At 42.7% G+C, this 16,963-nt stretch overlaps 1 protein-coding gene across 6 annotated transcripts in view; it reads right to left on the bottom strand.

The window, feature by feature from the left end:
• STARD3NL (STARD3 N-terminal like) overlaps positions 1–16,963 on the bottom strand; it is a 132,153-nt gene that overhangs the window by 65,724 nt on the left and 49,466 nt on the right. For 3 of the 6 annotated variants that reach the window (XM_063922523.1, XM_063922524.1, XM_063922521.1), the window contains exons 2-3: positions 4,265–4,433; positions 1,067–1,352 (exon numbers count right to left, since the gene is read on the bottom strand). In XM_063922523.1, the coding sequence (XP_063778593.1) occupies positions 1,067–1,294 (228 nt within the window). In that variant the 5' untranslated portion in view covers positions 1,295–1,352; positions 4,265–4,433. Of the gene's footprint in view, positions 1–1,066; positions 1,353–1,713; positions 1,822–4,264; positions 4,434–9,284; positions 9,393–16,963 lie in introns of those variants that run through there. The other 3 variants (XM_063922522.1, XM_063922527.1, XM_063922525.1) reach the window with 3 other exon arrangements.

The following is a 16,963-nucleotide window of genomic DNA, read 5'->3' as shown; positions in this document are numbered from 1 at the left end:
TAAACAACTGGAATCATAGGGGTAAATTTACTAAGATGGGAGCAACCAATCAGATTTCAGGCATTAACTTATAGAAGGTGCTAGATCAGGGGTGTCAAAGACAAGGCCCGCGGGCCAAATCCGGCCCGCCAGACCTCGTCTGATGGCCCGCGGTGCCGCCGCCATGAAACCCCCTTCTCCCGAGTGCCCAGCTCGGGGGGGGCGGGGTTTCGCGGAATGACGCGATTGCGTCGTGATGTCACGGCGCAAACGCGTCATTCAACGAAACCCCGTCGGAGGAGGGAGAAGGGAGCCGCGCAGACGAGGAGGGAGAGGCGGCTGAAGAGCGGCGAGAACCGCTTCAAATGTAAGTCAGCCCCTCTCCCTTCCTCTCTTTCTCTCTCTCTCTCTCTCCCTCCTTCCACCACCTGCCGCAATGTGTAAAATGGGGACCTGTACCTGCCGCTATGTGTAAAATGGGGACCTGTGCCTGCCACAATGTGTAAAATGGGGACCTGTGCCTGCCACAATGTGTAAAATGGGGACCTGTACCTGCCGCTATGTGTAAAATGGGGACCTGTGCCTGCCACAATGTGTAAAATGGGGACCTGTGCCTGCCACAATGTGTAAAATGGGGACCTGTGCCTGCCACAATGTGTAAAATGGGGACCTGTGCACTATAAAAGGGGGCACATGGCTGGGCACTATAAAAGGGGGCACATGGCTGGGCACTTTAAAAGGGGGCAGATGGCTGGGCACATATAAGGCAGGTGGAGCGGTAAATTTTGGATAGACCTACAGATACAACCGGCCCTTTGATGGGGACCAAACTGCTGATGCGGCCCCCGATGAATTTGAGTTTGACACCCCTGTGCTAGATAAATGAGAAATATAATCTGATTGGTTGCTATGGGCAACATTCCATCTTAAACAGAACTCCCACCTTAGTAAATTTACCCCATAGTCTTCAACAATAAACATTCATTAGAACTAGATAATGTACAAAATAAAAAATAGAGAGGGACATACAGTATTTCAATGACATCTAGTCAAAAAATGCAAATATTGACAAACAGGAATAACTTACATTTAGCTCTATGATCCACAGCAGAGTAACAAAGAGGAGGTCAAAGGTGACAAAGAGGCAGAACGTTCTCCTAACATCGGATATGCTTTTTTTTTCTGAGCTTTCATAGGATTCAAGTCGGGCCACCAACTCGGCACTATTAATTGAATGGACTTCATGCACAGAACTGTGAGAACCGAAAACACTGTTCCGACTGTACTCAATGTCACCTTGTTGCTGGTTCATCATGAGTGTGCCAATGGCGGCTTCTTCTCTCCTCTATCATTACTTAAAAAGATCTGCATGTCTGTAAATAAATAATGTACACAACATTCTTATGACTATAAAGAGAAGGTGTTTGTGACAGAAATTGCTATATTATTTTGCTTTAAACAAGTAACCAAAACAAAAATAAAAAAATAATAAAAAAAATTATATATATATATATATATATATATATATAAAAAAAATGGAAGAACAATGGCGGCACTCTGGAGACTTTGGCCCTCATTCCGAGTTGTTCGCTCGCAAGCTGCTTTTAGCAGCTTTGCACACGCTAAGCCGCCGCCTACTGGGAGTGAATCTTAGCTTATCAAAATTGCGAACGAAAGATTAGCAAAATTGCAAATAGACACTTCTTAGCAGTTTCTGAGTAGCTCCAGACTTACTCGGCATCTGCGATCAGTTCAGTCAGTTTCGTTCCTGGTTTGACGTCACAAACACTCCCAGCATTCGGCCAGACACTCCTCCGTTTCTCCAGCCACTCCCGCGTTTTTCCCAGAAACGGTAGCGTTTTTTCAAACACTCCCATAAAACGGCCAGTTTCCGCCCAGAAACACCCACTTCCTGTCAATCACATTACGATCACCAGAACAAAGAAAAAAACTTGTAATGCCGTGAGTAAAATACCTAACTGCATAGCAAATTTACTTGGCGCAGTCACACTGCAGACATTGCGCATGCGCATTAGCGACTAATCGCTCCGTTGCGAGAAAAATATAACGAGCGAACAACTCGGAATGACCCCCTTAGTTCAAAGAAGTGAAAAAATCAGTGCAGTTTAATCAATGTTTTGGGGGTACTGGCCCCTGTCTTCAGGATACACTCACAAAGTGACACAGTGCAAAACAACAGACATTTAAATGACTTACCAGCAAGGAAAATGAAATGTTATTACAGAATAGTGTCTGGCAACATTTCAGGGGTAAACACAGTTCTGTGATTTCCAAACATGTCTAAGCTAAATATAGATAAACAGAACTGTTATATTGTAATTTAGTTGCATGGGATTGTTTAGTACAACACAAACACATACTGTACTCCGAGCAGAAATCCTTGTTAGTCAGCAGATTTAACGTGAGACGAAGCCACCACAAAATTAACTGCAAACTTAAGGATAAGCAACTTGTTACTATGTTTTCCACGTCACTGATATCTAGAACTCAGTAGACTGTGAGGGTAAAGTAGTTCCTGATGCTAAAGATGTAACGGAGGCAGGGAATTTAAATTTGAATCTCTAGTGTAGCAGCCAGATGAACGCTAGTAACATTCCTTAGTGCAGCAAGAAATGGCTTTGTATACGAAGTATATAAAAATGAAAGTCTGATTAGACCAGTACAGAAGAATAGAATAAAATGGTGTCTACATTATGCATGTACAGCACACCTAAGAAAAATTATTGGGTAGGCTAGAATGCCTTTAAAAATCAAATCTTGTCCACCGACCATAACAGAACACTGTGCACATTACTTTGTTTAACTTGAATGTGTACTTTTAGTCTACTTGTTAGTTGCATTTAGATGCTTAAGGAAGGCTAATCATAGACAATTAATGTGCATTAGCCAAAGACAACAGAACAGTGCTGGGACTTTAGGGAGGCATAACACCATCTTCAGATGGCATTATGCTTTCTTGACAAGAGACGAAGAGCTATGCTGGCAGGGATAAAATACCCGTGTCCAGTCTCATCTTACCCGCAAGTATTCACAATCGCAGGTCATCTGCTGCGACTAGTGTGTCTGCGGATGTGCATGTATGCTGCGTACAGACTCGCAACCCATAGGATAGGACTGCATGATGCATATTCTCCCGCGAACGGGCTGCATGTCTGGATGTGTACGCACGTGTGACTGTGACTCATTTACGGGTAAGATGAGTCTGGACACATCTGTATGGCGCTGTTGGAGAAATGTCTGATTTTTTTTTACAACTGCTTAATAATACATATGCAGAAGCTGTAGCAGATATAGGCAAGTCACAAGGCTCTGCCAGTTACATTATGCTGGGACTTGCAATTTGTGGCTAGCAAGGCGGCCTATAATTACAGTCTCATAAATGTTGAAAAGCCGCAGGTTGCCAATGCCAACTTGATTACCTGATTTTTCTCCATTGGCTGTCAATGACTAAAATGACGAGAATATTGTTTGGGCACTGAGGGGACGACGTTTTAAGCCTGGAGAAGGCATAAAGCAGGCATGTCCAAACTGCGGCCCTCCAGCTGTTGAGAAACTACACATCCCAGCATGCCCTGACACAGCTTTAGCATTCTCTGACAGCAAAACGGTGTCAGGGCATGCTGGGATATGTAGTTTCACAACAGCTGGATGGCCGCAGTTTGGACATGCCTGGCATAAAGAAATGATAAAGCGGTGATAAGTGCAAGGTGATAACGCACCAGCCAATCATCTCATAACGGTTAATTTATGTATTGGAGCTGATTGGCTGGTGCGTTATCACCTTGCACTTATCACCGCTTTATCATTTCTTTATGCCTTCTCCAGGCTTAATACATCTGCCCCTCAGTAACTACACACATACACCAAAGACTTTTGTATAAAAGTTCCACGAATAATTGAGCTTTTCCTGGCAATGCAGTAACATATTCTAAACATCCAACACTACTCTGAGGAAGGCAGAATAGCAAACTGCAATAAATGTGGACGTACACTACAGTATTTCCTTAGTATACCAAGGTGAACAACCACATACGTGTTCTTGAAATTAGCCTGAGAAAATCAATTGCCACATACAGTAATGTTGCTGGCATTGGCCTAAAAATGCATTTCACTACCATGGGCAACACAACATTATACTGCAGTCAAGAAGATAAAGAATAGGATTCTTACAGTAATACAATGTGGGTAAATGTTCCAAGAAAATATATATACATTTACATTTGTATTTGCAACAATTTACATTTGCATAAACTACAATACTCACACTGTAGATCTGTGACTGTCATAACAATTATTCCCTCTGTAATAATTCTCCTTATGTAGTGGAAACCGAAAGTATTGTATCATAGATCACATGCTATTGGCCAGGCTCCAGGTAGCTCCAGTTTCCTCTTGTGATAGTGTACTGTATACGAAGACTCTGCTACTGAACTCTGCATGCAAAGAGGAAGTTGGGGGGGGGAAATAAATGATTTACATACTAACTAAATATTATTATTTTTTACTAATGATCAAGGTGTTTAGATTATATGATAACCAGTTTATTATGCAAAAAGTTTGGTGTGCTGTTTTGTAGTGCACGTGAAAACAGATTTAATTGACATAATCCACTGCATTCTTAGCTCTTAATAATGGAAGATACAGGTTGAGTATCCCTTATCCAAAATGCTTGGGACCAGAGGTATTTTGGATATCGGATTTTTCCGTATTTTGGAATAATTAGATACCATAATGAGATATCATGGTGATGGGACCTAAATCTAAGCACAGGATGCATTTATGTATCATATACACCTTATACACACAGCCTGAAGGTAATTTTAGCCAATCTTTTTTATAACTTTGTGCATTAAACAAAGTGTGTGTACATACACACAATTCATTTATGTTAAATATACACCTTATATACACAGCCTGAAGGTCATTTAATACGATATTATTAATAACTTTGTGTATTAAACAAAGTTTGTGTACATTGAGCCACAGAAAACAAAGATTTCACTGTCTCACTCTCACTCAAAAAAGTCCGTATTTCGGAATATTCCGTATTTCGGAATATATGGATATGGGATACTCAACCTGTACCAGTTTTCCTAATGTATAATAATAAATCTTGACTACATGTGCGAATGTCATAGTGAGACACTTTTTTTTTTAGAAAAATACAAAGAATTTTTAAAGTAGTTTGTTGTTTGGTATTTTGATTGAAAATCTTCTTAACTATGCCACAATATTTGGTAGAATCAATGTATCTTACCTACAGCAACTAAACTGGATTATATACCGTACAAAGGATACATACAATATTTCGGCCAGGGAGATCTTACATCTGGAGGGTCAGAATCTGCAGAGAGGTTTTCTGTGGCCCAAGGTCTCACAGGAGGAGCATCAGCGGCACAGAAAACTTAAACCTATTCCTGTATTGTGGTGGTTCAGGCCACTATCTACAAGCCTGTGAATTGCACAGGCATAGATATGGCGACAAGTCCTGTCCTCCGGCCAAGTCGAGTCAGGATTTAAGACCTATTCCTGTCTCTACTGTGGCAGAGGTATTTGTCCCAGAACCCACACAAAAAAAGCATTCTGACCTATAATTGGGGTCCTAGGACTAGGGAGCCCCATTATAGATTCAGTAATCAAAGGAGAATGTTTCACTTATCTTTCTCCTTTCCTGTTAAATCAGAGCTGCAAACCCCAGTAGGGGAATATCTGGTGTCAGTCCCAGTAGGGGTCTCAAGTGGCTTAGCCCCAGAGGGGGTCTAGGAAGCCGTTACCCCAGGTGGGGACTCAAATGGCACAACCCCAGAAGGGGTATCTGAAGCCATAGCTCCAGGAGGGAACTCGAGAGGCACAACCTCAGAAGGGGTCTTGAGTGGAAAAATCTCAGAAGGGGTCTCGAGCAGCTTAGCCCTAGTAGAGGTGCTAGGAGCCACAGCCCCAGAAGGGGACTCAAAAGGCACAACCCCAGAAGGGGTATCAGAGGCCATGTCGCCTGAAGGGGTCTCAAGTGGCTTAGCCCCAGAGAGGGTCCCAGAAGCCATTACCCCAAGAAGGTTCTCGAGTGGCACAGCCCCAGTAGGGGTCTCAGAAGCTGTAGCCCCAGTAGGGGACTTGAGAGGCACAGCCCCAGAAGGGGTCCTGGAAGCCATATCCCCAGGAAGAGACTCAGGAGGCATAGCCTCAGCAGGGGTCCCGAGGGCCACGGCCTCAGCAGGGGTCCCGAGGGCCACGGCCTTAGCAGGGGTCCCGAGGGCCACGGCCTCAGCAGGGGTTCCGAGGGCCACAGCCTCAGCAGGGGTCCCGAGGGCCACAGCCTCAGCAGGGATCCCAAGGGACACAGCCTCAGCAGGGATCCCGAGGGCCACAGCTCTTGGTGAGGTCTTTAGTGACTTTGTCCCAGCGATGCACTCCAGCCAGTCAGATGGGAATGAAGTGGATCCTGACTCTTTAGATGATATCTCTACATCTATGGTTTTTGATGGGGACCTAACCCAATTTTTTGCTCTAATGAATCACTTTGCCACCATTATGAAATCAAGATCTTCCATAGGGATTACTTCAGCTAACATTGTTTTACATCTCATCTACTCCTTTAAAGGGGAGGCCTTTTGAATAGGCTTGTAGACTCATTAAGGCAGAGGATCCCATACTTCAGAATCTTCCAGCATTTTCTGAAGCAGTCGTCAAGGAATTTGGTCCCAGAGAACATCCTCCAGATTCCTCTAAGTTACCTGTTTCACATGCCGAGAATCTTTCGCTGTCTGCAGAATCAGCCCGAAATCCTCAGGCCATAGCCTTGACAGTAGGAGGTGCTTTCTTTCCTTCAGCCTGCAGTATTTCTTCTGAGATTTCAGCCCCCAAGGTTAGAAAACCAATCTTGGGATTGAACCCAGACTCCATCTCAGATTATGACTCTGAAGCCGACGAAAATCCTTTGCTGGAAGGTACCATCAGTTCAGATAATGTTTGGGGACTTAACTTAGACCGCTAAAGTCATGTGAAAAGAAGAAAAGGAAGTCTCATCAGAGATCTTGAGGGTTCTTGTCTTGTTTTCAATTCCTCTTGGCCCTTATGGGGTGTCCGAACTCAACCCTCAAGGTGTGGGGGGTGGGTAATGTCATAAGCCACTGCTGTGGCACATTCCTGTTTGTGTTCTGTGTAACTACAGCCTGTCTCCTGTATGTGTGGTCTGAGCAGTTCACCTCTCAGATAGCTAGGTTATTACCTTGTGTTATCTGTTTCTATTGGATCAGCGTGCCATGTTTTCTTGCATTTTCAGTACATTTCTTATTCATGCTGGTTCCCTGTGTGTTCCGCTTCAGCTGTAGTATAATTAGGAGTTTTGTCTGTGTCTGTGTGTAGCTGAACAGAGGCATTGAGTCTCCTCATCAGAGGGTAATAGTTTCTCTGGCTGCTCTGATTGGTGCTTGCCATTTTATTACCCAGCTTGCCCTTCACCTGTACCTGTGCCTGGTCCCTGTCCTATGGTGGAATCTTGAACCTGTGCAGTTGGTGCTATTGCATTGCTTGTGATATCCAGTCCAGTTTGAATCCTGTGTGTCCTGTCCTGCCAGAGTCCAAAGCACATTATCCCTGTCACCTGAGTTCCTGATTGTGCATGCGAGACCATGCCTGGAAGTACTTTCAGACAGCTTTGTCCTGCCTTGCCTGGAATCCAGGGGTCTCCTGCAGCTAAATACTCTTGTTATCTGTACCTTGCCTTGCTCTGCCAAGTTCTTTAGGAACTCACTGCTTAATGATTTATTATTATTCATACCATCCTGTGTATTGTACATGTATATACGGTCTTGTTGCTAATAACATCCTATGCTTTGTAGTATAAACATATTTTTTGTATTAAGATTATATTCAAACCTGTGCATTGTTGCACTCATGTACATGTGGTTATTTCTCTATGTCTGCATGTAGTGCAGCGGTATCTAGATTGGGTTCAGTGTAAGTCTCACTGTACTGCAACCTACTCTTGCCCAGCCTCCAATAGCCACCTTGTCTATATATAAAACCTGGGGACATCCGAGTACGGGGAGGACCTAATTCGCCCTGGAAAGGCGGCTGCTATAAGCAAAGTCTTTGGCTGCAGGAGGCTAAAAGACAGCTGGGCAATGGTAATTGCGTGAGCGTCACCAAGATTCTCCAGCTAGCCCATAGCACACTGTAGTTAGCATAACACACAGGCCCAGACTTGCCTGCATTTCGTTATTATATCCATCTTGTGCATTGTTGCATGTATTTACAGTCTAGTTGCTTATAACATCTTTGGGCATTGTTGCTTTAATATTTATTACATCTTATGCATTGTTGCATGCGTACAGTGATTTATATTGTTTTCCAACCTGTGCATTGTTGCACATACGTGCATATCTCGTATATCACTCAGTCTGTGTCATAGCATAGTAGTAAGGTTGTGTCAGGTGACGTCTCACCATTCTGCATTTACCCTTGTCCAGCCTCCGATAGTCACCATGTATATACGTAAAACCTGGGGGCATCTGAGTACGGGGAGGACCTAATCTACCCTGGAAAGGCGGCTGCTCTAAGCGAAGTCTTTGGCTGCAGGAGACTAAAAGACTGCTGGGCAGTAAGTAATTGCTTGAGCATCATTAGGCACCACCTGTAAACTTACAGAAATGAGTGTCAACATAACAAAAATAAGCTCAGCAAAAATAGGTCTCAGCAGCAAAAGAATTTAAACATATTGACCAGCCAGAGGGCATGATGTCATTCAAAAGAAAATAAACTTGCTTCTTATCCATAGTGAACAAAACAAATACAGTCTACTGAAATCAACGGGTTCACTACGGTATGCCGGCGGTCGGGCTCCCGGCGACCAGCATACCGGCGCCGGGAGCCCGACCGCCAGCTTACCGACAGTGTGGCGAGCGCAAATGAGCCCCTTGCGGGCTCGCTGCGCTCGTCACGCTATTTTATTCTCCCTCCAGGGGGGTCGTGGACCCCCACGAGTGAGAATAAGTGTCAGTATGCCGGCTGTCGGGATCCCGGCGCCGGTATACTGTGCGCCGGGATCCCGTCAGTCAGCATACTGAAGACCACCCAAAATCAACATGTTCTATCTGCATTGTAATGACAAAGAATAGCATAACTTTAACATACAGTATATAAAGCTTAATTATCAGATACATGAGAGAACAAAGAATTCTGCATTTGGCACTACAGTCTTCTTTCATCAGTCTGACAAGAGCCTCACATCAGAACTCTACAGTGTTGGAGGACATTACATAAGTTCGTCACAAAAATATAATCACCTAATGGGCACGTCATGGTCTCCCACAAGATCATCACACACATTTCCTAAATCAATCAGTGCTACTGTGCACATTCCAGTGATCTATCTGGCTACAACTGGGGACATCCTGACAAGAGATGAAGAATGAATGTAAAAAAAGGTACAAGATTCACAGTCAAACAGATCTTAACAAATAAGCTAATGGGTGGAGTCAGGGGTGGGCGACCCTAGGCAGCAATAAACAGAAATGGCCACTATCCTAGCCCCGTCCTAATTTCATTATTTTTATTGATTGATTATAAGATCTCATTTGATGATAGCCAATAGAATAGAATAATATTCAATTCAAGATGGCATATGGTACAGTATAATGGAAATATTTTGCAGTTACTGGTACATTTCGAGCTGACAGTACCAATCCAAGTGCTTCCCTGAAAAAAATGCCACCCCTAGGGACGTGCCTAATGGGAAATTCACCACCGAGTAAGCTGGAAAAATTATGACCTGACAACTGAAATCTATATTAAAACCTGGATTTAGTAATATAAATATACATCACTATAGTCAATGTAAACTAAGGCGTCTATTGTGAAATCTGATCAAATGTTCCCATTAATGGCTTTAATGCTCATTAAGGTTTTCTAAAGACTTTACTTTTTTGAAATATTATTTGTTTGTTTGTTTTATATTTTATTTAATGTAATAAGGGGAATCTATATTTCTTCTAACTTGTTTGATAAACAGCAAGGGGCCCAGAGATTTGGGAGATGTTCATGGGTAAGATAGGGGGCTGTATAATACGGTATCCGCTCTTTAGGTCGACACCACTTAGGTCGACCACTATTGGTCGACATGAATTAGGTCAACATGGTCATTAGGTCGACATGGTCACTAGGTCAAAATGGCAAAGGTCGACATTAGTTTTTAATTTTTTATTTTTTGCACTTTTTCATACTTTACGATCCACGCGGACTACGAATGGGAATAGTAACCTGTGCCGAGCACAGTGGTAGCGGAGCGAGACACCTTGCCCAAAGCATGGCGTGCGAAGCGTGCCATGCGAGTGGACACTAATTGGGGTTCCCGGTCACTTTACGAAGAAAACGACACCAAAAAAAAACAAACTCATGTCAACCTTTTTTCATGTCGACCTAATGACCATGTCAATTTATTTCAGGTGTCGACGCAGTCACTGTCGACCAATATCGGTCGACCTAATGACTGTTGACCCAAGGAACCACACCCATATAATACTACCTGTGGTCTTCCAGGAAGGGAAGGGGATACTCTGTAATATAGTGGAATACACAGATACTTACATCTGTAAGGTATTCACACTCGTATGGTAAATTCAACACTGGTTTGTTAAATAAATATAATTATAACAACTTTTCAGATTAGACAAAGCTTTCCTGTCTTAATGTATTAATGAATATAGCCAGCCCGTGTACTGGTGAGTACAACAGCTGAGGGAGAATAGATGCATCCCATTGCAGTGCCACACATAGGGGTGTGTTCAGTTAGCCGCGATAACAGGCTTTTTGCGCAAAAAAAAGACTCTTCCCGCAAATCGCGATTATCTAAACTATTATCTGGGAAAATTTCTTCGTGGTCATTTTTTTGCAAATTTCACTTCACCTACTCTGAATCCATATGTTATGGTAAAAATTTTTGGATATGTTACAGAACCCTGGGACACCCCCCTTAATGACTAATTGGGCATGTTGATGTTTTTATAGTTATTTTTAATTGGCCAATAATCACGTAATTTTTGGGTTGAAGAGTACAACGTCATGGAAATTGGGGTACAAGGTATGAGACAGGTATATTGGGGAGCTTTATGAGTGGGACAGGTGTGTAGGCTTGCAGGTGGAATTAATCGGTCTGTTTCTATTTTTTTTCCTAAAATGACCCAAATACACTTATATCCATTTTCATGAACCCCAAATTTAATGAGAGCATATATATTTTGCTCAAGAAAGCTTGCGTTCTATCTTTTTTTTTTTGCATTTTAATAAAAATAACATATAAACAGCCCTCTCACACTATTTAGGTCCCCAAAAACTCTTAATGTGATCTCTAATATGCTTCTCTTCTGTTATCCTATGTAAGTTTAGCTTTTTTGGGGGTACAGGCTGATTTCCCCATCTCCACTGCAAGAATTTTCACGTGAAACCCGTTTGGAATTGAATAGGTTGAAAAACGGGAGTGCGCATACCCGTGAAAAGCCGTCTTCGTGGCAATTTTTATCCGACTGCCGCGCGGACAGTTCACATGAAAAACTGCCGCAATTTTGTGGCTAATTGAATACCCCTCCATAGTATTTTACATAGATAGGTAATTTTCCAATTGTAAAGCACAAAGGAATTTGCTGCTCTATATAAGAAACTGTTAATAAGTAAATAAAATAAATGGTGATGCCTCCGAGATTTGTCCACGCCCCCTAAGTACACTAGCCCCATGGATATCTTAATAACTTTGACTGTAACCTACTGCTGCGGCCATCTGAAAACTGTATATTACTGCTCCAATATTATAATGTGATTGAATGGTTTCCATGATCAGCTCTTGTCACACAAAGGGAAAAAAAATCATGAGGCTTTACACAACAGGTGAGATCGCAGCATTCTAATCAACATTACAGATAGCATGACAGGCAGCCTGAAGCACTATGGGGAAATATTTAGCAATACAATTAAATAAATTTTAACAACCACTTACCTTCATTGTTGAACCTAAAGCAAGTTATTGGTCGTTATGTATTACTGCACATTTGTGCAAAAATAGACTGGTGGTCAGGATTGGACTGGCCCACAGGGGCATAGGGGAAACCCTCGGTGGACCGCACTGCCTGCGGCCCCACCTCCTCCTCTAGGGTTCAGGTTCCAGACTGCACTTTAATTATACATATGTTACCTCATACTGCACAGGACTATGCTGTATTTTCTACAGTGCACTGCTGTTATTAATCTGGTACATTATCATGCAAATACAGTACACTACAGTAAATATATTTACCAAGGGGCCTGGACCATGCACTCTGTAACAGTTAGACAAGCCTCTGTGGCAGCTGGCAACACCCCTAAACATGAACCCCTACCACTGCATTCCCCTGGTGGGTCCTTCATGCCCCAGTCCCACATTGCTGGTGATTATAGGACACAAGCATGCACTGCACAATAAACTCTGGAATGTAATCATCACAAAATCTGAATATTATTAAATGCACTGGTCATTCTAGCCACACATTAAAAAATATTTAAGCACTCAACACTAAACTATAGAATAAAAAAAAAAATGGTAGCCCAAAAATTTTTTTTCATATAAAATGTTATTCACCCCCCTGTATAACTATGTTAGAGTAATTAAGTACCCATAAACCTTCACATGCCAGGGCCTACAGTAGTTAGCGCAAAAAATGCTGTATACCACCATTTTAAAATTTGAGGTGCTGATTCTGAGAGGGACAGATGTCTGTGCATGGCCGCAAATGTTGACCTTTTGCACGTGCAGATGTGCATACAGTATATCTGTTCTACTCTAAGGGGGTATTCAATTAGGGCAGTTTTTTTGCCTAGGCAAAAAAAGTTACTTTTCACTATTTTTTAGAGCGAATGGGGGATTTGCCCTATTCAATAGCAGGGCCGTTTTGTCAGGAACGAAAAACATGTGGTTAGGCAAATCCACGTGTTTTCGTATCTGTGCCGGCGAAAACGCGGGCCATTTTTTAGGCATTTTTCACAATTGACTTTTCGCAAAAAATAAAAAATGCCTTAAAAACATGCTAAAATGGCCCACAATTGAATATGCAGGGGTGCGGGTGTGTGTGTGAATTCGATAGCTCCAAAATTGTCGGAGCTAACTGAATACCCCTCAAGTGGGTGAGATATAGTCTGAATCTGTTGTTCCGTGAAATTCTGCCTTTCAAGGCGGGGACTGCGGGGATGTACTCAGCAGTGAAAAGAGTGGAGAAGTGAACTAGTGGAGAAATTGCCCATGGCAACCAATCAGCTGCTCTGTATAATTTCATAGTATGCAAGTTATAAATCTTACTTCAGTGCTGACTGGTTGCCATGGCCAGCTTCTCCACTGGCTCACTGCTCCACTCTTTTCACTGCCTAGTACATCTCCCCCTGAGTGGCGAAAATGAGATTGCATAGAACTGCCCTGACTTGCGAGACCATCATGGGATTGTTGTGGGCGTTTGGAAGGAAGCCTGTTTCTGATGGATCTCTTGCACCTAGCATGGGACTGGTGCAAGATCTGATAGTAATAATGGCAGCTGTTGTAAAATCAGTGGGTGGCACAGCTTTCTGCTTGAACGTGCACGTTACACACACTACTATACAGACACATGAGGCATTATGCAATATAATTACAGAACTGCCATGTTCTCAACTTCACTACTAAATTTAAAGCTGCAATCAATTATAAGGCAAAAATCTGCCTTATAATTGATTGCTGCTTTAAATGTAGCAGCAAACTCCCCCAAATTATAGTGGTTCCCTTCATCTATAGAACCGATTTACATAGCCCCTGCTACTTTTATCTGACAGTGCAGACAAAGGACTCACAAGTGAAAAAAAAAAAAAAAGGAAAAAAATTTAGTACATTCCATCAGAGAGATGGAACTACACAGCAATGAAAATTAGGGCCTTATTCAGTAGCTACAGAGATGTGATCACATTCTCCCCGTTTCAGGCTCAGTGCGCATGCCTGGGCAGGGAGATGCAATCACATCTCAGTAATGCGAACGCCTCTGCCTCATTGACAGCCAGCTGCACTCGTGGGGCAATCATGGGCGGCGACGCAGGAGTGGGATGGCGAAAACGGGGACAGGTCAGAGCAGTTTTTATAGCGACCACGTGACACCAAACGCAGCCAATGCGATGCAAAACATGGCCGCGGTGCACCTACCTTTCACAGCTAGGCTGAGCAGGCAGGGCAGGGTCAGTGATATGATTGCAACTGAATTGCGATCGCATCCCTGATTGGCCATTTGCCTGCTGCGTGGCCTTGCTCTGTGCTGGGCGGCCCCCGGCATGCAATCGCAAGCAGTTGTTTTGCTAATTTATCAAAACTACAGCTGATGCTGAATAGGGTCCATAGTACAACATAATACACCAAGCAATCAATATTCAAGTAAGTACTATTCAGATATGAAGAATCTGTAAAGGCATGAGACGTCCCATATCTGAAGCAGCTGTGGAGCTACTATGCTTAGCAAAGCAGTTAACAGAAATTGAAAGATGTCACTTTGCACACAAAAAAACAGTGCTAAAATCAGCACTGCAATACTCTTCTCCTGGATCAGAGTGCTAAGAACATGTAGCTGTGTTTTAAAGGCGCAACACAGGACATGGCCATGAAGCACCAATTATAACAAGCCACTTACTCTTGCACTGATGCTTGGCCAGTGAGTGACCCTGTTCTAGCTGGTTGGAATGAAAATCTGGTAATGGATGAGAGCAAAATAACAATCTACCATTTGCTCCCAAATACTGGAAAACTAACAAAACATGTTGTTCATACAAATTGGTTAAACATAAATTAAACCAACTTGGATGAACTACTGCTTTTGTCCATTTTGCAGTTTTTGGGAGAAAATGGCCATTTACTCTCATCCTTTACCAAATTTTCATTCCAACAAGCTAAATCTAGCAGATTATCTGCCAGATAATTGTATAGTGTGTACGTAGGCTAAGGCAGGATTTTTAACAGGTTGAAAAAAGCAGCACAAGCAACAACAACAAAAAAGGGACCTCCATCATGTATCTGTTATACCCCTTTCAGACATACGACCCGTGAATTACCCTACTCAGGTCCCGGGATTTTCTCTCCAGCAAAAACCCGGGTTTTTCTTCAGACCCCGTTTCATACTACGCCACAGACCCGGAAAATTCCCAGGTTGGCCCCTTTCAGACACAAGCTGGATTTTCCAGTTTTGAAGGCAGTGTCATCATTTTAAGTGGACGGTTTGCAGACATACAATAATGAGGTCATGCAAAGGGGAGGGCAGGCTATAAATGGACTGGGTGTGATGCCCATAATGCGTTGCTGGATTCATGGCTGACAAGCATTTGTGTAGCATAGAAAGTTTGAATGCTGCGGTGGAATTCATTTAAATTCCATGTTAGGAATACAGTAATCCTATATTTTATTTATATATATATATATATATATATATATATATATATATATATATATATATATACACATATACATACACACCAATAAATAGAAGACCAGTTTTTCTTTACCAAAGTTGTTTATTTTAGAAAGAATAAAAGGTTTTTTTTCAAGTTGTAAAACGTGTGTGCACATCTTTTACATCTTTAATGAAATCTTCCCAATTGTGAGGACATATATGATATAGTACAAAAACTTTTTAGGAATGACAGGCGCATTACACCCACTTCAACCATTGCCCTGCAGCTGTTATGGAACTTCAGTTCCCAGCATGCCCTATCCACATTTTAGATTTTTTTGCCCATGCTAAACGGTGGCAGAAAATGCTGGGAAGTGTAGTTCCATAACAGATGCAGGGCAAAGGTTGAAGACCCCTGTTCTACATTAAAAAAAAGTGCTGCGGTATTGCAGACAAAATACAAACGAGATTATCATAAGACCAAGGTGTATGATGTACTCATAGTTATGAGCGTATGCGCAATACCTGAATTTCTGAAGACAAACATACGCATTTTAAGCATACGCATTTCACAAACAAAATGTTAACCAAAAATAAAGTTATGGGCACAATACCCAACCACTAAACATAGAATAAACATTTACTGTATGTGCACAGTACAAATGAGAGAATTTGGTACTGTGGTTTATTGCTGGGAGTAGATTCCTCTGGAGTTGTACTAGATAATGAATCTCCAAATTCTGGAACTCTCGGTCTATTCTTCAATGTATTCGAGGTAAAATTAAAATAAGAATTTACTTACCGATAATTCTATTTCTCGTAGTCCGTAGTGGATGCTGGGGACTCCGTCAGGACCATGGGGAATAGCGGGCTCCGCAGGAGACAGGGCACATCTAAAAAGCTTTTTAGGTCACATGGTGTGTACTGGCTCCTCCCCCTATGACCCTCCTCCAAGCCTCAGTTAGGTACTGTGCCCGGACGAGCGTACACAATAAGGAAGGATCTTGAATCCCGGGTAAGACTCATACCAGCCACACCAATCACACCGTACAACTTGTGATCTGAACCCAGTTAACAGTATGATAACAAAACGAAGTAGCCTCTGAAAAAATGGCTCACAACAATAGTAATAACCCGATTTTTGTAACAATAACTATGTACAAGCATTGCAGACAATCCGCACTTGGGATGGGCGCCCAGCATCCACTACGGACTACGAGAAATAGAATTATCGGTAAGTAAATTCTTATTTTCTCTAACGTCCTAGTGGATGCTGGGGACTCCGTCAGGACCATGGGGATTATACCAAAGCTCCCAAACGGGCGGGAGAGTGCGGATGACTCTGCAGCACCGAATGAGAGAACTCCAGGTCCTCTTTAGCCAGAGTATCAAATTTGTAAAATTTTACAAACGTGTTCTCCCCTGACCACGTAGCTGCTCGGCAAAGTTATAATGCCGAGACTCCTCGGGCAGCCGCCCAGGATGAGGCCACCTTCCTTGTGGAATGGGCATCTACATATTTCGGCTGTGGCAGGCCTGCCACAGAATGT

Source organism: Pseudophryne corroboree, chromosome 5, assembly GCF_028390025.1.
Source record: "Pseudophryne corroboree isolate aPseCor3 chromosome 5, aPseCor3.hap2, whole genome shotgun sequence".
NCBI lineage: Eukaryota > Metazoa > Chordata > Amphibia > Anura > Myobatrachidae > Pseudophryne > Pseudophryne corroboree.
The sequence above is the reverse complement of the archived record's forward strand: the minus strand, read 5'-3'. Positions and strand labels throughout refer to the sequence as shown.